The sequence below is a fragment of the Calypte anna genome, chromosome Z, assembly GCF_003957555.1.
Source record: "Calypte anna isolate BGI_N300 chromosome Z, bCalAnn1_v1.p, whole genome shotgun sequence".
Taxonomy (NCBI): domain Eukaryota; kingdom Metazoa; phylum Chordata; class Aves; order Apodiformes; family Trochilidae; genus Calypte; species Calypte anna.
In genome coordinates, this window is record NC_044274.1 from 47575619 (window position 1) to 47599845 (window position 24227).

Genomic DNA, 24227 nt, shown 5'->3' on the forward strand with positions numbered 1-24227 from the left:
AATAGAAAAATTTTGCCTCTTGTTTTGGTCAGGTCCAGAGAAGCTGTCCCATAGCTAGTTTTATACTTTAATTACTGTTCATACTCTGTTGTCTGATACAAGTATGAAAAAACCACACTCCTGATCAACAGATTATGCATGCAAGAATCCCAATTCAGACAAATCATGAAGGCATCAAAATATCTTTGGTAAAAAAATGTATATCAAGAAAATTCCTAAGTTGCATCAATATGGCAAGTAGTAACTGAAAACAGTCCATTAATGGGGGTTGCAGGAGCACAACTCCCTCATAGAGATGAAAAATCAGTATTTTCTGAAACTAGTACAAATGCTCAGGAACTGCAAGATTTGATCTATGCTGCTTAAAAGATACCCTAGTTAATAATTAATGTACAATTTAATATACAAGTGTTAACAATTAATGTACAAATATATAATTTAATATGCAACGGAACAAGAGAGACTGGGTGTTCATTCCTGTAATTCTAAAATGAAAGTTCCAAATATTAACCAAAACCAATCTTTACCCCCAAACTTAAGAAACATACTGTTCATTATGTTTTTTCCACTTGTAGTGTCAACTTGCTTTCATTCACTCACAACAGAGTAATATTTTAAAGAAATAAAGCAACAGAAATTCTTTTAACTCTGGGGATATGTGAACTCGAATGCTCAAAAAACCTGTTGTAATTTTCTTTAAACTGTTACTCCTTGTTGCAGTTTCAAGTAAGTAGCATATGTTTCACCCTTTTCACCAGAGAATTATTTTATTTAATGGGACTTATAAACATGAAATAATTCTGTTATTAATACTACAGCATTACAGCTTTGAAAGCTAGCTATCAGTAAATTTCAAGTTCTAAATGTCTGAAAGAGCTACAGAAAACTTGAGAGTATCTAAACACAGGAAAAAAGCATCCACCAGGCAATGTATCTTCTTCAGTCTTGAAAATTGAGAAGTTTGAACACAAAAGCAACCCAGCAATTTCCATTTCCTTCTTCCAGCTTCTATAAATGAAATAAAGCAGCAGAGAAGCTCGATGCATATAAGGAAAGACAGACATTTCCCCACATATCTAGATAATTGGAAGTATTTTTTTGAAAAGAAAGATGGAAAACTGCCAACTTGTGCTAGCTGCGCACACACACACACACACACACACACACACACACACACACACACAGAGGGAGGAGACAAAGCAAACGCATATTGCACAACAGTTCTGAAAACGAGCATCCAACCGTATGCCAAGCAGAAGAGCAGCACTGCGTAAACACGAGTGGAACTCCAGATGGAAGCACAAGTCTCAGTGCCTCTCGCATCACAGAAGTGCAAAAGACAATATATTTTACATTTACTCCAGCAAGCCTCTTCACAAGGATAAGGTTATTAACCCTAGATACTGCCAGCCCTTACATGTTACAAAAGCTCGTGAAAGAAAGCAATCCTCCCTACATCCATTCTAAAAAGCTACAAGTAATGCAGGTGATTAAAAATAAAAATAAATTAAAAAAAAAAAATTAAAAAATGCCAATGCCAATTTAAATACATATTTTTATATCCCAGAGCTTCCAGTTAGCAAGCTCAGCATTATAGAGGGAACTATTTCAGCTACATATCAAACACTTTAATCAAATCAATTAAAAAAAATAAACACTTGATCACTGAGAAGTGGCTTAGTTTTGTTGATTCGGTGTAGTTCAATGGACTCACAATTAACAACAGTATCACCTGCATCAGTCAGTTTAAATACAGTGTCAAAGCTTATGCAACACTTCCTAAACAGTGTTAAGAAAACTGAACATCAGTGATAACAAACTTTTCATTCTGCTGTGACAGTATGAGTGTACACAAAGTGACACAATGTAGCTATGTATAATGACTTGAGAGTGCTCCCTTTAAATTACATCATTATTTTGATGTAGCACATACATAGCACCCAATTTTTTATGGCAACATCCTAATTAGGAGTTGGGAATGTTTGGCCACGTGATCTAAATGCCTAAAACTCAGTCATAGGAATCAAAGCCATTTGTAGTCTGTACTAGTAGTTCCTTTTTTTTTTTTTTTTTAAACATTTTTTTAACATAAAAGTAACTGTGTCCTACTAACTCTGAAATCTCCTGTTCCAGAGTGAGCAGACTCCTATATTTTTCAAGTGATAATAACATTTCTCAAGTAACAGTACAGCTTTACACATCCTGAAAATACTTAGTCAACTCTGAGAAGCAGTCAGCAGATGCCAAGCCCGCAAAACATTATTTTTTCTTACACTTTCTAGGGAGAAAAAACAAGCAAACAAACAAACAAAACCAACCAAACAAAAGACCCCAACCAAACAAAAAACCCCAACCAAACAAAAAACCCCAACTACTTAAACACTTTTAAAAGCAGCACACGACAAAAGCTCATCTTAAAGATTCAAGGCTATTACAAGAAAGAAGCTAAGATTTGTTTTGTTTACATGAGCACTTTTGGGAAGCTCTTAAAAAGACAGCAGCCTTAATACTAGGAAACCAATATGTATTCAATTATATGTCACTCCTTTTCTGTGAAAAAATCAGTCAAGTCGCTCAAGTTTCTGATGTCTTTTCCTATTATTTACAGCAAGTTATCAAGTCAGGAGAGACAATCCTACAGCTCCAGATCCAGACTTCCATTTCTAGTGCATGATTTCAGCTGCAAATTGATGACATGCACATCAAATAATGAAATCGTAGCTACATTTTGGATTCATTTTCACATGACTGTTTTACAAAGTGTAATTTACCATTCCACACGACAGAAACATTTTTGTCTGGTGTAACCTAGAAGCCCAAGGAAAAGCAAGAAACAGAAGACGATTCTTCCAAAGTTCTACACAGTGCCACCTTTCCTTCCCCTTGTGGATTTCTTTTTGTTACTTTTAGTCACTATGCAATCAGTTACATTTTAACACTAATAATCCAATTTCCATCTTAACTTTCTCACCACAGTCTAAGCCATATGTAGATATTACCCTGAGTTTTCCAAAGCACTGCAGTAACAATTCTGAACAATAGCTGATTCTGAAAAATTAGTAGAAATAGAGAAGCTTAATGATGAAAAATGCACAAACCTATGACATAAGCTTGATTCTGAGGATATACAGAGACTCAATACTTACTCACTATAAAATTCCTTTATAATTAGACACACAGTTAATCTAGAAAGTTAATCTTGCCCACAACAGCAGGGTACTTAGCTTTCTGAAGCAGTCCCTATTCCTTCTTATTTTATGTCTACACAACAAAAAAAAACCCTGTCCATGGTATTACCAGGGTTTCTCAGTCAAGTTTTTCAAGTTTAAGACCCTGTCTAATGTCTTTGTCCTCACTGCAAGACAAACAAGAATACACTTGTTGTCCTGCTTTGCATGAATTTTGGAGGTAGGTAGGAGAAAAGCCTGCACTAAGAGAAGGAAACTTCCTTCTTCTGGCATTAATAGCTGACCCGTGTAGCAGTCTGGCCAGCAGAGCTCTAAGACAGAGACTTTCTGAATCAGAAAGAGAGAGAGGGAAGTTTGGGTAGATACCTAGCACCTTATATTTGCTGGTAGCTGCTAGGAAGACACAGATGGGGATGGACATGGAATGTATGGGAAATGCCCGCTGCCTACTGATTTACTAGCAAAATAAAATACAACCCATCAGGCAAACAGTTAAACGAACATAGTGTGGTACATAACACAGCTTAACATAAAACTGCTCCATTTCTGTTGAGACGGACGAACCAAAAGTTTTATTTTAAACTTCTATCCAAAAATTCTATTTTACCTTAATCTCCGGAGGCAATAGTAAGTATTCCAATGAAAATGTGACTTTTAATAATAATTTAAATCTTATTTTTACAAAAGATAATCTTTCCCCCACCTATTAGCTTAATACTGATCCTGCACACCGAGGTTTCAAATTAAAAGCAGATTTGCATGCCAAGAGAGCAAATCTAACATCTTGTGTAATTAGATTTTAATACTCTGTTGAAAGCAAAACTTTGGGTAGTCAAAATTAGACACAATGCTGCACACAAACATGAAGCCTAGGCTGAGTTTATATTCAAGAATTGTATATTGTATTTGTGAAATTAGCTTTTCCCGAACTTATGATCAACTGACAGAGAAACTTACAACTTACAGAGAAAAAGGATCCAGCTAAAAAATATTTTTGTCTACTTTTTTGTTTCAGGCTCGTTAAATAACCATTTTTGTTTCCCCTTCTAGTTGCTTAGATGCACAATCAAAAGTATACATCCAGAGAATCAGCAACATTGTAAACAGTCCGACAACTAGTTCAGCGTTTCAGACCACCTACCGTCACAATGGGCACAAGTTCTATTTCACGCGAGGCTCAGTAACAACCCAAATCTATCTATCTATATATTTTTTTTTTTTTTTCAAATCTCTCCACTTTAGCCAACAAATATCCCCGCAAAGGTGGCTGATAAACAAAGACAAACTGAAACAAACTGGGAAGTCTGCTGTTTCCCCAGCTGGCTGCTGTTCAGCCCGTACGACACCGACATGCAGACAGAAAGTTATCGCTACAAAAGCAGAGATCTCCGAGGGGAGCAGCTTTGCGTTTGCGTGATACAACTGTTAAGTTGTTTCAGTCGGTGCTATTCCCCCGACAACTGCATTGTTCGGGAGGCTTAGCGAAGGGAGACCGGAGCGCAGCCCGAGCCGCATCCACTCACCACGGTGCCCGCCAGACCCAGACCACGGCGCGCAGCGTCCACCGCGCCCCCCGGCCCAGCGCCCCCCGGTCACCGACCCAGGGACCCCCGGGCCGGAGGGCTGGGCAGGGACGGCGCTCCCCCGGCCCTCCGCGGGCTGCCCGAGCGCAGCCAGGTACCCCGCTTCCCCCACGGCCCAGGCCGGCCGAAGCGACCCGCCAAGGGCGCCGGAGGCAGCGGCCACCTTCCCCCCGCCGCAAGGCCACGGCCCAGTCCCAGGGGTGGCGTAAGAGCCGCGGCTGCTCCCGCAGAGGGACCCCGGCTTCACCGTGCTAAGCGCTGCCCCCGTTCCACCCGGGGCGCGGCAGACCCGGCTCGCAGCGATTCCATACCCAGAAACTCTCCACGAAGTACGCCATCACCGCCGCCCCAGCCACCGGTGAGCCCGGCCCCGGACGCCTCAGCCTCTGAGACGCGACGGAGGAAACGGGCGCCGCAGCGGCGCGCCGCCCTTCCCGTTACGGTACAACCGCCTCCTGCCCACCGCCCCACCGGGACCGCCCCGCGCATGCGCTCATCCGCCTACGGGAGCCCGGGACCCTGCGCAGGCGCACAGCCCCGGCCCGGCCCGGCTCGGCTCGGACCCGGCTCGTCCGGAGGGTCATGCGCAGGGAGCCGGGACCGCAGGAGCCGCGGGGGTGGCTGAGGTCCGGGGCTGGTGGTTTGTGTGCTGTCTACCTGCTGCCCCTTCGTACCCCGCCTCCCTCGGGCGGGGACTCAGCCGCCGTCGCGTCTGCCGCGTTCCGGGCATTCCAGCCCACGGGGAATGGCGGGGCGGCAGCTCCTGCGTGAGGAAACTCTGATCTGTAGAAATACGGACATGGTGACAGAGGACAGAGTTGGAAATCTTGTGTAAAAGCCCCTCAACGGTATTGAGGAACGACAAGGGAACGGCTACAGTGAGCGTTACAATGCAGGGAGGTAAGAGAGAGAGTGTGTGAAGTGGCTCTGCAGCCAAGCATCCCTCCAGCCCAGTCGGATAAGATCCTTCAGAGCAGGACACCTCCAGCCCGGGGTGGAAGGTTGCCGGTAAAGTCTAGCTTACCCTCCCAGCTGCCTCCTCACAGGGGATTTAACAGTTCCAGTAGCAGGGTCCTAAAAACAAAAATCATCATCTAAAACCAGTGTCTGGAGAAACTGCTCCCCTCAAGCCTCCATCTTCCATCACAGTCCAGTTTCCACACCCTTCACTTGATGTAGAACACGTAGCCAGTGTCAGTGATACTGATGGCTGGAGCAGAACACAGAAACCCTCTTCAGTCTGTACCCGGGTTTCTGCTGTTCCGTGTCTTAATGCTTTCTTCATGGCAGCCAGCACCACCGGGCTCTTTCTAGGGCCCCAGGGAGCTCCTGTTCTACCTTAATGGGATGACCTGTTGCCTAAGACAGTAGTTCGGTTTTCATTACTGACTGAAAAGAGAGGGACAGGCGCAAGCAGTGATGTGAGGGGGTGCAGCTGCTTCTCCTATACAAGTATGTGGTAAGTGCTTTATCCTGAAAAGGCTATCTTAGGCATAAGGGATGCTTTATCATATGGTTTTGTCAGCATAATGCTTTATTGAGATGCAAAAGGTAAGAAATTTATATTCTGTTCTGGCCTTTCAGGGTCTTCTCAGCTCTGGTTTGAAAAATCTCACCTACCTCTATCTTACTGATGATGTTCTTTGGCCTTTGTTCTGTAAAATATTAGGTAAGGCATAGAGCAGAACATTCAAATCATCTCCAGCAACCTAATAATTTCACCAACATATGACATTTATACTGATTAAAGACTTCCATGAAGCCAGGGGGCTGGAAAAATATAGTTCAGAGGCTTGTAGAGCTACAGAATTTCATTAGGCACTAGTTAGGACAAACAAAACAGACAGATCTGTATTAGTCATATACATATACGTCACTGTGATTCATTCTGTGATACAAGATTTCAACTATCTTTACCAAAGATATTTTCATGGATGAGTAAATAAAATTCTGAACTGGTACTCCCTTTATTAGTAACTAACTAGATTTAGTCCTGCCAAGGTCAGGATATTGGGCTAGGTAGACTCTTTGTCTACCTAACAGAAGAACAATTGTTCTTTTGTTCTCCTGGTGCAATGGGGCTGGACAAAAAGGAACATTATTTTGACAGCCATAACTACACAGTGAGTCTGTTTAATAAAACAAACACTCCCACTGCATTTTTTCAGAAGCTTTCTTGGAAGATCCATGCAGATTTCTGTATTATTATTTTTTTTTTAGTAGAGAGTTAAAAAAACAATTTCTGAAAAATTATGCCATTGGTCTTTAATATGGGTTGCATACATGTAAAGAAGGTATTTATCTTGAGTTCCCATCTCATAAGTGTCCCTGATTCTGCAGTTTGATCTCTGCATCTCAGTAAACCCATTTCCCCCGTCTCAAGCTTCTAGTTTTATAATTGTTAATATTTACTTATTGTCAACAGTTACTTTAAAACAAGTAGATAATCTGAAATGCGACATTAAATACACTAAGATGTTACTTGAAAGAATTTGTCAAATATAATAACTAAAAATATAGTGCATATAGATACTAATGACTGAAAAATAAATATAGTATATAGTATTTTTACTTAAAATAACTAAGTTAATTTGCCTAATGTCTAAGTGATTTGAAAATGGATTAGGAATTCTAGGTAAAATAGCTGTGTTCAATAATTAGTAGGACTCGATGTATGTACATACAACTGAATGCACTAAACCTTCAGATTAAAAAAAAAAAGAATAAAGAATCCAAATAGTTGTGAAAAATAATTCAGATTATTGCATTATTTAATGTCACAATGAATTTTTAAAAAGCCAGTGAATATCGAAAGTTTTTTTTACCAATTAAAAATGAGTAAGAAGCTTATTCAGGTAAAATACATAATTTCACATTGTTTTATTTTTTAAGAGAACCTGAAGAAGCAGGTGAAGGTGAAGCCATTTAATATACTGGGTATATACATTTCATACAGCAGATCTGAGGATATGCCTTGAAAAGTGTTCCTTAGTGTCCTTGTCAAAAGAACTATACAAATAATCCTGATAAGAAAACAGGAATATATTCTCTTAGTTGAGGTATGTTGCAAAGATTACGAGCACCAGGAGAAGATATAAAAAGCCAGAGTTGTTTACCACTGTGGTGGGGAGCAAAAGATGGAGAAAAAGAAAAGAGTAAACTGTTGGTCCCTTTCAAGAGTGATCTAACTTTGGTATGTACAGTCAGGTTACCTTGTAGGATTTAAAAAACAACAGGACTGTGTTCTAATGAAGCAGTTACACCTGAATACCTGCAGACATTACCCTGGAGTTTAATAATTCACTTGCTCATGACCTACACATTACCTTTGTGATTAGACAGTTACTAGACAATTAATTTTTATGTAAAAGTGTGATGCAATCCCACAGGGAGAAGTTAAAGCTAGAAAAGCTTAGGGGAAAAAAGTCTGGAAAGGGGAGATTGATTATAGAATTAGCAGTGAATACAGCTAACTTTAAATAATTTATTCAAAGGGTTTTGGCAATGCTCCAACACAGTATTAAGACAGGGTAGACCTTTTTCAGGAATGTGTGCACAAGCTTGAATTGTGTTCCAGTAAAAGATCACTGGTGAGATTATGACCTAACATTACACTCTGGGTAGGATGGGTATTTCTAATGTCTTTTCTAAGTTTAGAATAAACAAAAATGCTTGTCTACAGAGTTAGATAGCAGTATTTCTTACAATAGGAGATCAACTGAATTTTTTTCAAGTTGGTGCAATACCTCAATGAAGTTCTTTTAAAGCTAGCACATTTTACTGACACTGTTTTCTGCACCCCTTTGAATGATGTATTCCATTAGGCTGCATCATCTGACTCACTGTATACTTAAGTGCACACTGCTATTGATCTAGTCATCAGGCTTGATCGCATCCCATTCATTACTTCAATTACTTAAATTACAAACCCAACAGCATTGTTTCACAGTGAGTTGCTTGGTGCCAATACTCAGCCTTTATTACTCTTCTGCTCTGTTGCTGCCAAAAGCATGTTTCACCAAATCAGCCTCTAATCAGATGGAAGGCTTACAAAGAGTTAGTAAACATTAGTAATGACAAACTGAAATATTTTAATGGTTTTAGATTCCATTTTGATTTCTTCAGCCCTGCATGAAAAATTCTGCAAGATTTCTTATGTACTCAGAAGGTGCATTACTACAGAAACACCATGCTGAGTTTTTCTTTTGTATTTTATGTAAGATGGGGAAATAGTGTGATAAATTATTACAGGGTAGCAGTGTAGTGCTGTCAATAATACTTTTAATTATTATCTGAATTTAGACTGTTGATACATTGCATATGTTTTATTCACTTACCTGCAACTGCATCAAGCAATGAACTTCAAGCATCTTATTTGCAGTCAACTAATAAAAATAACCTAAATGAATGAAGACTGAAAATTTAAAGCACTTCAATTCAGCGAGAAAACAAACAAACACGAAATGTTTAGAAGAGCAAGCTCTGATTGTGTAACTTCATTTAGTACCAAAGTGCTCCACAGTACCTACCACACAAGCAAGATGTGGTGTCCAGATCACAAAGATCATCTCCATTATGATCTATGACAAACAGAAAAAGTTCTGCTGGCAAAAGCCTCTAAAGCTGAGCTAGTAGAATTACATGGTATCTCAGGAATGTATGCCTACTACAGCATAGTGGAATAAACAGTGCTTATGTTCTTAAACCAAATACAGCTTATAATTATTACTATAGTAACACAGGAGAAGTGCAAAGACTTAAGAGTGAGTTTATGAAAAGTAATAAAGGAATTAATGAAAAAGAGAGATATTTGTCTGAACAGATTTCTTAGCTGCCTAGGTAGGAAGTAGGAATATTCAAAATATTGTGAAAGAGCTAAACCAATTTGTTTCCACTTAATTAGTATGACAGGTTAAAAATCAGAATGGCATCATGAACAGGATGGGCAGAGAATGGTTTGCATTTGGGCCGAAGTCATGCTATGTGAAAAATAATTCTTACCTTTGATTCTTCTCAACATTCAGACACACATACTAATGCTAACCAATGGCAGTCACCAGCTGGAAGGTGAAAACTTCACAGTGTAGTTACCAGCTTGTTAAACCTCTCACTGTCTACATGGCTTATGAAGATGTGCAGACTTGTATTAGTAATGACTTAAAAGGCCTCCTCTCTCTCCACCTAAATCATACCCATTTGAAATGCCAAATTTGAAATAAAGATACCAAGGTTTGAGTTGTTTGTTTTGGTTTTATTTTAAAGAAATAAAAGTAGCCAATATACCTATGGTTCCTAATTAGACAAACAGAACTCCTGAGTTGTTAGTTACACCGGGCAATTATTTGCTTAACAACCTCCTGTTAAACACTGCCATTTTATGGACTGAGAAACAACTAGACCAATGAGTGAATGCTTGCTACAAAGGACAGCTGTGGTCTGAGGCTGAAGATTGCTTCCATCTGGCTTTGTCCCAAAGCTGGCAACAGTTTTGGCGTGTAAGGGTTTCAGTAAGGAGCATGGGGATAAACAAACTAAAATTAGCTACATCTTGCTATGGCAGAGAACCAGAGAAATTGCTGCAACTATCTTAGTTCCTTATGCTAAAGTGTGGAAGAATTTAAAGAAAATACTTGCATTCTTACTTTTTCATGTGATTCACCTTCCAAAGTATTTCCAAAACTAGAAAGAAAAAGGTGCATATATTTACATGCCTCGTTCAATGCTTTTATTTGAGCATGTACATTTCATAATGAAAAATGTGTATGGAAGAAAATGGCCATCAATGCATTAATGTGTGGTGACAACTCAAAATTTCCTTTTGAGATAATGATAATATTAAAGGAGGACACAGAAAATTACCTTGTATCTAGATGCAGTTCTAGGATAGCACCTCAGAATTTAGTTATAAAACAGTATGTATTTATTTAGCAAATGCTCTTTCATTTTTTTATGGTCTCATTCATTATATTCTAATTTCCAAACTATGGTTTCTATATCAGCAAGAATCCCCACAGAATCCCCTCAACAAGTCAACATGAATGAAAGTTGAAAGATAACTTCAGAACACTGGAAATTAAACATGCCCAACATGTAAGAACATTCCTTAAAAATCATCTAGAGGTAAAAGAACTGGCAAATAAATATCACTTCTCATTGTGTACAGCATGTTGCCAGAGAAACAAAATTCTGTTTGGCATTTGCATTAAGCACAGTGGTGCAGAGAGAAATAATGGAAAATAAAAAAATATTGTTATCAGTTATAGTAATACTGCATGCATCCAAGCTATGCATCCAAGCTTACCTGTTTGCTGTAAACACAGAGGAAGATACACAGTTCCGCTGTGTATTTAACAGAGGAAATCTATTACTATCTGTTTTGCCAGGGGCAATATGAAAAAAAAATAATGGGTAAAGCTGTCAGCATAACAGTTCAATGTATTTTATTTTAATGTTTTAAATATGAATTAACATTCAGCAAAAATTAGTACCTGCAGCTACAAAGTAAATACCTCAGTTTTAACTTTTATGATTCAAATGAAAGTCTGGCAAAAAAGAATTGTCACAAAAGTACCCTGAAAAACTGTAATTCAAAAATAATCCTGTACATGCAATCACTTACATATGTATGCATTTGTATGTGTGCAGCATAATTGCATCTGTGTTCCTTAGCAGATGGACTAATTACTAGAAATACCTTCTTAAGTCTACCATTATTCATATTAATATTTGGGTGTCCTTTTGATGTTTCTGATGGTCTGGACTGCCTATTGTATGCAAAACAGGGGTAAACGCCTCTGAAATAAACGTATTTTATGTATTAAAACTTGGTATAAGAAGTATAGTTCACTGTGAGTCATTCTGGGACAACAAAAGCTACAAGCATCTACTCTGTGAGCACTTAACATACATACATTTTACACACACAATATTCCCACTGAAATCCTTTTCATTCAAGTTTTATTCTTAATAGATAAATTAAAAAAAAAAAAAAGCATGATCTATAATGAAAGTACAGTTCTTTGCACTGTTGCAATCTGACCACAAAATTAGTCATAACATTCATTTCACTTCATCAGGGTGCTGGTACTTACTCTGCAAGGGAGTAGATACAGGCAGTAATTTACCTCAAACTTGAGATACAGGCTTCATCTTAACATGAGGCTCTAAACTGATAGTAGGAGATTTAAACAAAACATTTGGCTAACAGCAGAATGTTTAATCATAGGTACCTGATAACGTAAAGGGAGAAGGGAGGGTTATTTTGAAAGAAAAAACTCTCACATTCCCTCCTACACAGCCACTGCTGTGCTCAGCTAAGAGGAACTGAGCTTTCTGCTACTCTCTACACACGATGCTGTTAACAACTATTCCGTGGCCTTCTCCTCTTTCTGGAGGCAGAAATTGAAGTCCTTCATTAAACAGACTTTCAGATGAATATGTAACAATTTCTGCTATGAAGTGTATTACTGTGAGTAGTTGTATCATAACAATGCATTTTATTCAATTTAATCATTACACCATAGAAGCTATCTGTGCTAGGCATACATAACTTTCTAAGTTTTCTACATACTATTGACCAGCTCTTAAATGTTGAAGGTGAACATAATATGTTCAAATCAGCATGGGTGTATTTTGTCCAGAGAGCTACTACTATGAGGTACTATGAGAGCTACTACTTTCATTTAGGGACTTCTTTATCAGGAAGATATATAAATGGAAGGACACACGTCTAAATAGTTCATCATGAAAGATAAAATTAGACTAAGACCACTGCAAGATTTGGTTTAAGGTCTTAAACTAGTTTAATTTATTTCTAGTTTACTTTTGTTGATTTTTGTTTTTCCGTTCACATTATTGATAGCACAAGGAATGAGAACAATTTTTTCCCCTTTCTCATTTAATCAGAAATAGCAAGCATTGGCTGTTTCTAACAAAAATATGGTCTATATACCATTTTCTCAGGAGTAAAGCAGTTACCAGTTATCACCCAACAGGCATTGATTTGGGTTCACATAAACCTCTTACTTCTACACTGATCTGCCCTCAAGCAGCATGCAGCATCTAAACTGTACTGGCCTTAACTTATCTGAAGATAATTTTCTTTCAGATAAAATGAAAATCCTTATTCAAGAGACTCCAGAACTTATATGCGTGAACCAGGAGAGTGCACTACTGGGTCAGGCAAAACTTAAATTGAAATTTTAATATTTAATTTAAAAATTGGAATGCAACATCTATATTTAAACAACTTTATTAACATAGTCAAGCAGTGATTAACATTCACATCTATTATGTCACATCATACAAATGTAAATACAAAATTACTACAGTACAATATATATTCTCTGCATGATCCAAAATATTTGGTGGCCCCAAAAACTCTTAAAATTCAGCAGCTTATCAAAAATTAAAACCATATTCTATTTAAAATGAAGTTCTGTTAGCACATAGGCAGACTTCAAGAAATATCACTCAGTTTAGTACAGTTTGAGAGGTTGCAGGAGGATATGTTTGAAGGAAGCATTCCAACATTGTGGCAGATACAGAAACATCAGATTTAAAGCTTTCAAGCGAAACTCATACAACCTAAGTTGTCAGCAGAAAGATCCAGTCATCTTTAATTTTAAACTATTTTGTATATCACATCCAATTTGAAATTTTAGAAGTGTCTAGCATTAGTAGGTCAGACAATGTACGACATAACTAGCTATCTCTTCCTATGAAAAAAGATACTACTACAATGGAGATTTCAGCAGCCCAATGAACCTGCTTAATACCAATCTTTTTTTTTCCTAATTGCTGTCTTGCAAAAAACACACAGTCCTTCTCAATTCTGCTGTTCACCCAAAGCAAGGAAATAGATATCTAAGGCGAAGTAGCACAACAGAACCTGTTTTTAGAAAAATTACACTATACTGTAAGTGCTGAATTCTTTGAGATGTGAATTTGGCTTTTTTAAAGTCTATTGTAACGCCACATGGATTCATCTGACAGAGCCATTTTTAACTTCCCTCATACAAGTACATTCAAGTGCATTACTATCCATATTATTTTAGGAGAATATATGCAAGCAACAAGAGTACTCGCCTCAGTTTCCCATTTAAAATAACAAGCTAAAGCTGGGCTGCTCCAACCATTAAGTGCAAAGAGCAAGCACCAGTGGCAGACAAAAAATTCCTATTGAATATTTAGAAGATGGATGGAAGTAATTCTGGAGAATGCATAGGTGAGTGAAATATACAGCTACTGATCAAGCTTTATTTATTCAAGATGAGGTTACTGGAAATACTTATGCAATATATAACAAATACATACGCAAACTACATCAGCATCTATCTGAGAAAACTGCAGGATGTTTTGCCATTCCACTGTGGAGCCTAACTTTTTATCTTAAAGTTACATTTTAGACCCTATATAGGAGCTTTTTGCATCTATGATCCCCATGAAAGAAACAGTATTGAAGCAATTAGTGTTAGTAGCAACTTCTTTCCTTGACATATTCTGAAACAAACTAGTTCCAATATAATGTTGCATTTAAAGCATTTTTCCAGAAATATTTCAGTTCTTTGAATATGGATGTATTCTCCTCAAGGGAAGAATGTTTTTTGCACCTTATATGTTAATACATTCAATATGAATAAAATACGTGAAGCAGAAGTCATTATTATCCCACAGTAAAACGTTAATTTAGAGTTAAGACAAAGGAGCTGCCTAAATTAAATACATAAACTGATATAATTAAGACACATTTTTATTAGCATGTGTTCTGAAGAAAGGGGGTACAAGAGTGTTCACCTGAGATAAAGCTAATATTTTAATATTTCTAAATAGCAATGAGTTTCACTTAAGGAAAGCCACTTGAAGTTTTAAAATATACATCTTACTATTTTACAATATATGCAGTTTAAGTGATTAAGATTGATGCTAAAATAAAATTCCTAACAAAAAAAAAGTCACAGTGTGTATCAATATTGTTAGTTACAAAATTTATGCTACTTCATAACCTTAAAAATTATAACAATTATAAATTTTAAACACCTACTTCTAAAAGTGATCTTTGAGTACAAGCTTAAGGAGCAATAAACTAAAGCATAAGAATTACCTTATTAAATTTTAAATATATACATGTTCACTGATTTAAAAAATAATCAAGCTTTGGAAAAAAAAATTACAAAATTTATTATTTTTGCTTGCACTGGTGAAAATAATGAACTATTCTAATATTTTTTCCTAAATGAAATTATCTGTTTCCTGAATATGTAATGAAAAAAATTTAGAACTGAACTTCACTTAGAATTAATTTAACAGTAATTTAGAACTTCCCAAAAGATGCTTTTATAAGGATTTTAAATACACTTTCTGTTACCAACTTAGGTTGATCAGCAGCTTTTCACTCTCAGAATCCTTCAAAAAGGGAAACTCAAAACAGGAAAAAGGCATATATAAAAACAGTAAACACTGACCTCCTGAGGTTCCTACAACAAAAATATTCAAGTAGAAAATCTACACCATTACTTAGCAGCGGCTATTTCTGTAGTTCAGCACACTAACAGCACTTTATTCAGTGTGTAAGGAGCAAATGAAGTAAGCCGTGCTTTTAGCATGCCAAGAGGCAGAAACACTGGAATGTAACAAAGACAGACTCACAATTCTACCAGTATAAACATTCAGTCAACATTCAAGAACTGTCAAGACTACACCACAACAATCAAGATGCTTTTTATATATCCCATGATGCAATAACTGAATTGTCAATGTTAATGCTGATTCAGAACTTTTTTAACTTCACATTATCCCCTTAATGGCTTCTGCAAATATCTGCGCTATATTACTATGCTTTAGGAATACAGTTTATTTGCTTTTAAATATATCATGACATAACTTACTGATACAAAAGACTGCATTGTCAGTACTGTTTATTTCTGCCTTATTTTAATTATTTTCCTTGCTGTTAGACCAGATCAGTTCATGTCTGTACAAGCACCTATTAAAATACCTACGTACAAAAGTGGCATCCTAAGCTAATCCCAGGGGAGGTGGAATAGTTATATTTGGTTAAAGGGGCTTCCTGACATTTAAGAATTTAGGTAAATCCAGATTCTAGCTGTTATGCTACAGTATGTTTGGGTAGCTTTCCTATTCCACAGTTCTTGCTGTATTTTCAAGGTTGTTTTTTTCCCCAGAATTTGATTTTAAAGCTTTTTTTATTGACTATTATTCATTTACTTCAGTTGTTAATTAAGAAGGAACTTTGTATTTGCTACCACAGCAATGTAATTTGAAACCAAGTTATCACATGCAATTTGGACCAAATCAAATAAATACAATGTACTAGCATTACTGAACGTACTTCATACAGTACATGTCCAAACTATTCTTCAGGCATAATCCCTCCAAATTTGCAAAGCCAAAAAAATAAGGAAAAGGGGGGGGGGGGAAGGATGTAAAACATGCATGCTATCATGCATTAAAAAAAAAAAAAAAATCAAAACTCTTTAAAAAGCATTTATAAGTTCACACTCACACACCTCAAACTTCAGTGCAATGGGCTAAATCATTCAACAGTCAGAAAAGAACCATGCAAAGAAGAGCAAGTTCTTAAAAAAAAAAAAAAAAAAAAAAAGCAACAACAAACAAACAAAAAACCCCAAACTGTTATCTAGTATCCATTCTGCAATGCAAAGGTGAGAAACTAAATCTACAAAAGGCTGTTATGGCTTAATTTTATCTTGCAGATTAATTATGCAGCACTTGAAAAATGGAAAGGTGTGGCTTCACCTCTGACCAGCAGAGTTAAAAAAATCTCTCCATTTTCCTTTATCATCATGGGATACTCTTTAGGCAATCTAAATTATTAAAGACTTGCCACTTTCAGATGGACACAAGATCAAGTGTACCAGTTAGGATTTCACATTCACAGTACATAAGAAAATACACATGGAAGGAAAAGTAAAGGGTTAACTTAACAAGGATTTATTCACAGGAATACATGTAAGTAGAGAAAAAAACACAACAGAAAAACTAAACAAATGAAATGAAGAGGATCCAAACCAACTTTCACCCTGTAGCTTTAAACTTGCACCCTTGTGCATTTAACTACATCACAAAGGGCCACCAACATGCGCCAATACAGTGTAGATACCCTGCATTACATCCATTAACTTAAAACATCTCTTTAAGATCATGCTTTGAACAAAAAGAAAGCATAGAAGGTAATATGTTGAGTGGGAATAAACACAAATATAGCAATCATGTCATCAACTTCTACAATTGTCTTTACGTGCCAACTAACATTTACGCAGCCTTTAACGGGTCTTACCATGTAACTCATTTTTAGAGATTCTGATAAAATCACTAGTATATAACCATGCAGAAAGCACATCACACTGACAGCACAGAGGCAAATATTTTGCACAGCTATATCAGCTTTCCACATTGTGCAGGTTACACACAATACAATATCAATCTTATTCTTAAGAGATCCTAAAGGTATTTCAAGGCCTAATTGTTAACTACAGTACTTTATATCTATATTCTTAATGAAAATGAAATCCACAGAATCTTAGAAAGGAATTTTAAATGCAGGGCTATATTGAATTGGTAAACTGCAACACAAAACTGGCGCAACATAGGTAAATGTATACCAATTTCACTCTATGTGATGCAAGCATGCTACTTTTCCACTAATTTAAGATTACTTCTGATCACTATGAGCCAGAACGCATGCCTGAACCTTAAACTGCACGTTAAGAATAATGCCTTACTCTAGAAATTAAATCTAATGAAGTACAATAATCAAATTATATCCACTACTTTAATTCTCTTTTTAATGTAAAAATCAAAATGTCAATCTTTTCCTTTGAAGTGTCCCTCCCCCTACCCCAAAAATGAAGGAGTGACTGACTTGGCAGCTTGCAGGTTGCTTCATTTTTGTCCAAGTTAACCTTTATTCATTTATAATGGGGTTTCTATATTGTACGCTGCAAGTGCCTGCTCCTATTACAGACACAAGCTGCATTTTAACAGTACTAACTTCATTTGTGTAGTTCTTCATTAACATGCAAATACCTAGGAATCCCATCAGGCAGGATGAAATAATGTAGAAAACCCTTACTTAAAAAAACATAAAAGAAAAAAGAAAGCCTTTTACTGTTTGTGACCCCCATTCTTAGGTTTCCTTTATTGTGCGCAAAATAGTTTTCGTCTTTACGTATCCCCTATGGTTCAATTATATGGTTCTTATTTGGTACAATTCCCCACAATATTCCACAATGTGCTGTTTTGTGACTATATTCTTTTTTTTTTTCCTTTTTTTTTTTTTTCTTCTTCACATCCAGTGCAGAGTTGTAATAGGAGACAGATTTCCACCCACAAAGGCTCCAGATGTTAAAACATTTCCCAACATCGACTTAATACAGTGACGGCAACACCTCCCTCCCGCCCCTCCCAGTAGGGTTGGGATTGTACTGTATTCCCTACTGGTTTACCCTTCCCCCCAGTAAAGGGTAACATTTTCCCTGGGTGCAGAGGCTCCCTCATAGTCTCCCAGACTGAAGGACCTGTAATAAAAAAAGATAAAGGTATAATTAAATCTTACCTTGAAGCCTAACTAACAGATCTGTGCATAAATCAAGATCTTTTTTGCCTCTTTTAAGGAATAGTTAAGGTGCTAACCTTAACTTAAAAACAGATTTTTGTGCCTATATTTTCCCATGCAAGTCTGTTAAGAAAAGAGCCCATTTATAGCAGGGGAATTACTATTCATGAAAAAAACATACGCTTTAAAAAGTCACTGACTTTGAAAAAAATCTCAGACATTTAAATAATTGTCCATTCAATAATAATAGAGAATTGCATGATTCACTCCCATAATTTCAGTAAAAAAAATCTACTGCAAGTAATCAAATTTATATAAAGAATAAGTGCATAAACTGAAGTCACTTTCTTTTTTGGATAGTATAAGAACCTATTCATTTATTTCCATATTTAATTTGCTTTATACAGTGTGCTGAGATAATATGCAAAACAACGTGGTATAATTATGTAACTATTATAGAATATCTATCACTGCACTATCACTCTTCTTTGCCAATTCATTCACTGTTCATTCTCTGAGTGTATCAACTCTGAACTGGTGCACAAAATGGTACATAACAATAATGAACCTATCAGCCTCCCCAAACCATTAAATTCTACAGTTGCAGTGGAGTTACAGATTAGCATAACATCCTTTATTCAGATCATCTAGTATGTGGTTAGAAGTATATTGGACTTCTCATGGCTAAAGAGTATTAACACTCTTGCTTTCCTATCCTAGAGGAATACTCCTGTACAGACTGCATCTGTTACATACTAATTGGTAAGACATGAGGGAGTCTGTCTTCAGTATGATGTCTTGAGGCTGATACTCATCACTTTGCTTATTAAACCTGAACTGACATGCATACCTGCACTTCCAAACTTTATACACTACTGTGTATATTACTCTTGCTCTGTTAAAATAACAAAGTCAGGTACAGCTACCATCATTTAAGTATACTATCATCCCTTTTCTTCCCATCTCATAAGGAAGGAAAGGTTTCTTCATTCAACATATCTGAAAAATGCAGGTCTGATGAATTAATTATGTTTCATATAATGAAATCAGGGAGGAAGTCTGTCACACAGCTCTGCTGAGTATGGAAGATTATGTGCTTACCTCTAATTATGGGACTGCAGCTACAGTGCATGAGATTAAACTCCATAGTAAGCTGCAAGGCGCTCTTTTAAGGGAAGAGGAAACTGGTCAGAGAAATGCCTCCAATTTTCATCCCCAACTTGATTTTTAAATCCATGAAGAATCTATGAATGAGATGGGGGAAGGCAAAATAATCACTAAACAGAAGACATTATTTACTAGCAGAACATGAAGTAATCCACAAACTACTAGGTTGTACATCTATTTATTTGAATTCACCACATTTGAAATGCTACTAATAAAGCAGAAGGAAGCCTAATAATGTCTTTCTTAATGGAAATATTTTTTCTTTTAAGGATAACATAGAATATAGCTATCTACATACATCAGTGTGTGTAGACATATCTGTATGTACTTCTAATACACAAGGTAACTTAAAACTTTGAGTTAGGCCATTTCAAAATGCTAAACATTTTATCAGTTGACACGATTTACATATGTTTACTGTATTCACATTTCTTTTTTAAATGTGTAGTATGTTGTGGGAAGAAAGTGGAGACAAAACTGCAGCATTTCACAGAATGAATACCAGTCAATTAGCACAAATACAAAAGCATTTTATGACAACTGTTTTTACCATGGAACTTGTAAGCCAACTGTCACTAAAAATAAAGCTGTTAAAATCTTTTGTGTTTTGAAAGAACAGGGATCCACAGTTACCAGCGGATAATAGCTAGGAAAACAGGGGGAAAAATAATCTATAGGTTTCAGTCTGGGCCCTTCAGCATAAAAAATTAACTAGATAGCTCTGAAAACAGCGGGTTATAAGGTAGATTAAATGTCTCCTCCTAATAGAAAAGTAGACCAAGATTTTAAAGTTTTGTTTTTCTTTTTTAAACTTAATGATACTGAATTGTGGAACAGTCTGTCATGAACATATCCTCACAAAAAAGGCAATGTCACAGAATGGTAGGGGTTGAAAGGGACCTGTGGATACCCTCTAGTGCAACCCCTCTGCTAAAACAGGTTCACTTGAAGCAGGTTGCACAGGATGGTGTCCAAGTGGGTTTTGCATAGCTTCAGAAGACACTCCACAGCCTCTCTGGGCAGCCTGTTCCAGTACCCTGTCAGCCTTGAAGTAAAGAAGATTTTCGTCATGTTCAGATGGATTTTCTTATGTTCCAGTTTGCACTGGTTGCACCTTGTCCTGCTGCTGGTCATTGCTGAGAAGAGTCTGGCCCCATCCTCTTGATACTGTTCCTTTATATATTAATAAGGGTTCTTAGGATCCCCTCTTCTCCAGGCTAAACAGACCCAGGTCTCTCAGCCTTTCCCATTAAGAGAAATGATCCAGTCCCCTGATCATCTTCGTAGCCCTTGGCCAGACTCTCAAATATTTTTCTTTCTTGAACTGAAGAGCTCAGACCTGGACAGATTACACCTGGTGTGGCCTCAACTAGGGCACAGTAGAAGGGGAAGATAACCTCCATTAACCTCCTGGCCATGCTTCTTTTGATGCAGCCCAGGGCACTGTTGACTTTCTGAACTGCAAGCACACATGGCTGGTCCTTCTCTTCAATGCTGCTCTCAGTATATTCTCCACACAGTGTTTGTGTTTGGGATTGCCAGGTGCAGGACCTTGCACTTGGCCTTACAGAACTTCATGAAGTTGGCATGGACCTACCTCTCAATCATGCCAGGGTCCCCCTCTGGATGGCCTCTCTTGCCTCAAGCATGCTGACCACACACATAGCTTGGTGTCGTCAGCAAACATGCTGAGGGTGCACTTAAACCCACCACCGATGTCATCAACAAAGATCTTAAAGAGCAACAGTCCCAAGACTCATCTCTGAGAAACACCACTCATCACTGATCTCCACCTGGACATCCAACTGTTGATGGCCATCCAGTCCACTGAATGGTCATTCACTGAATCCATCTTTTTCAATTTAGAGATCACGATGTCATACAGGACAGTGTAAAACACTGTGTACAAGTCCAGATAGATGACAACAGCTGCTCTCCTCTTGTCCACTCATGCTCTGAACCCATTGTAAAAGGCCACCATATTTATCAGGCACAATTTGCCCTTGGCTGCCACCAACCAGCTCCTCAATTTTTGCCTTATCAGAGCCTTCAGGAGGATCTGTGCCATGATCTTGCCAGGCATACAAGCCATGCTGACTGGCCTGTAGTTCCCTAACTCTTCCTTTTTTCCCTTTTGGGAAGAAGGGTGATGTTTCCCCTTTTCCCTTCACCAGACTGCCATGGCTTTTCAAATATGATGGAAAGCAGCCTTACAAGTTCATTTGCCAGTTCCCTCAGGACCAATGGAGATACCTCATCAGGTTGCATGTGCCTGTGCACTTCCAGCTTCCTTAGAACATCCTGAACTTCCCCTTCTACAGACAGTGAATCTTCATTCTCCCAGTCCCTGCCTTTGCCTCTTGCAGCTTGGGTGGTGTGGTTACAGCCCTTGCTGATAAAGTCTGAGGAAAAAGAGTCACTGACTACCTCCTCCTTCTGTATATCCCAGATTATCCCATTTTCTTCTGGAGAGGGCTCATTTTCCCTAGTCTTACCACTCTTGTGCCTGTAGAAGCTTCTGTTTCTGCGTTTGATGTCCCTGGCCAGACTTCATGCTATTTGGTCTTTAGCTTTTCCCAGCCTCAGCCCTGATTGCTCATGTAATTTCTCTGGATTCCTCCCAGGCTGCCTGTCCTTGTTCCCACTCTGTGTAGGCTTCCCTTTTTATGTCTGAGTTTGTCCAGCAGCTCCTTTTTCATCCATGCAGGCCTCCTAGAGTTCTTGTATGACTTCTCTCTTGGGATACATTGCTATTGAGCTTGGAGGAGGTGATCTTTGAGTACTGGCCAGTTTTCTTGGGCTCCTCTTCCCTTCAGGGCTTCATCCCATGGCACTCTTAACTCTCTGAAGAGGCCCTGAAGGCAAGGCAGTCTTTTCTATAACCTTTCAGAGATGATAGAGTATGGTTTTGCAGTAATATCTGCCAGCTTCCCCAGCAGCTATGGGTGCATTCCATTGGGGCCCATGGATTTGTGAGTGTCCAGTTTCCCTAATGGATCTCCAACCCTCCTAAACCAAGAGAAAGCCTTCTCTTGTTCAAACTTTCTCTTACCTCCAGGGTCTGGGATTCCTGAGGGCCAGTCTTAGCAGTAAAGGCTAAAGCAAAGAAGGTATTTAGTAACTCCACCTTCTCTATATCCTCTAGCATCAGGGCACTCACCTTGTTCAACAGTGAGCCCACATTTTCCCAAGACCTTCTTTTTCTACTGATGTACTTGAATAAGCACTTCTTGTTCTTGGCATCCCTTGCCAGATTTAATTCAAAGTTGGCCTTAGCTTTCCTTGTTGCAACCCTGAATCCTCTGACAACATCGCTATATTCCTCCCAAGCGGCGAGTCCCTTTTTCTATATTCTGTAAACTTCCTTTCTTTCATTTGAGTCATTCCAGAAAGTCCTTACTCAGCCTGTATATCTGAGTCTCCTGCTTCCTTTGCTTAATCTCTTACTCACAGGGATGCCCCTATCTTGAGCTTGGAGGAGGTGGTGCTTGAATGTATTAACCAGCTCTCTTCAACCTCCCTCTGCCTTCCAGAGCCGTATTGCATGGGATTCCTCCACCATCTCAAGGTCACTGTATTTGAGGATGCCCCCAGCCTTCACTTTTCCAAACAGTCCTCTTTTTGTATAAGGTTCAGCAGCATACCTTGTTGGCTCCTCTACTGCCTACATCAAGTTATCACTAATGCAGGAATCTTTTGGACTGTGTGTGCCTGGATGTGCTGCCTTTCCAGCATGTATCAGGGTGGTTGAAATGCCTCGTGAGAACACTGGGGCCTGGAATTGTGATGCTACTTTCATCTCTCTGTAGAAGGCCTCATTGACTTCCTCTTCCTGATCAGCTGTCCTGTAGTAAACACTCACAACAGTGTCACAGGTCCTCATCTTAGGAGGCAGCTAAGGTACATTTGTTGCTGCTCTGCTTAGCCTGGCTTATGAGCATTGCTCTTTTGGACTCTACTCCTCAAGTCCTTCAGTTTAAAGCATGTCTGACCAAGCTGGCCAGCCTGCTGCCAAAGATTCTCTTGCCACTTCTAGTTAGGTGGATTCCAGCCCTCTTAAACAGGTTATAGTAAAAAATATCTTGTTGTCAGAAAGGCCAAAACCCTTGTGACAATATCAGTCACCTAGCCAGAAGTTTTAATGCATTATATATCATCTATTTCTGGCTGCCTCCTTTTCTCCAGCTGGTAAAACAGGAAGAAATTTCAGCATCCGTATTTTCCACTAGCACTCCCAGGGTTTTCATGTCTCTTGATTCTGCCTTGGTTATGGCTTGCAGTATCATTTATGCCCACGTGAAAGAGTAACAAGGAACAGTAGTCTGTGATCTTGACAAGATATGGCACCCTCTTGGCAATGTCATGTATCTTAGGCAGCATACAGCAGCATGACTGTCAGGCCAGCAGCTGGGAACCTCAGTGCCCTTTAACAGTCACCCTCTAAAAGCACTAGTCATTTCTTTTTATGGTATCCACTGTGTGCTGCTGGTACAGTTTCTCCTTTCAGACCTTGCTCATGGGTGTCTACAGCTGTTAAAGCTTCACAGCTATTTTTGGCTGTGATTCTGGAGAATGGACACTGAAGTGGAGTCCTGCTATGGGGGGGTCAGCGGGGTCCAAGGTGCCTCATCATCAGTGGTGTCTGCTACAGGAACATGGTTATGAAATTACCTGTCTATCTCTGTCTTGGCT

At 38.3% G+C, this 24227-nt stretch overlaps 2 protein-coding genes across 2 annotated transcripts in view; both read right to left on the minus strand.

Annotated features, from left to right (window-relative positions):
* FCHO2 (FCH and mu domain containing endocytic adaptor 2) overlaps positions 1–5269 on the minus strand; it is a 93422-nt gene extending 88153 nt beyond the window's left edge. Inside the window, exon 1 of the mRNA XM_030467073.1 lies at positions 5083–5269. Coding sequence (XP_030322933.1) covers positions 5083–5109 — 27 coding nt within the window. The 5' untranslated portion in view covers positions 5110–5269. The remainder of the gene's footprint in view (positions 1–5082) is intronic.
* A 7741-nt stretch (positions 5270–13010) lies between these two features.
* TNPO1 (transportin 1) overlaps positions 13011–24227 on the minus strand; it is a 62970-nt gene continuing 51753 nt past the window's right edge. The window contains exons 23-24 of the mRNA XM_030466951.1: positions 19470–19612; positions 13011–18330 (exon numbers count right to left, since the gene is read on the minus strand). Of these exons, the coding sequence (XP_030322811.1) occupies positions 19505–19612 (108 nt within the window). The 3' untranslated portion in view covers positions 13011–18330; positions 19470–19504. The remainder of the gene's footprint in view (positions 18331–19469; positions 19613–24227) is intronic.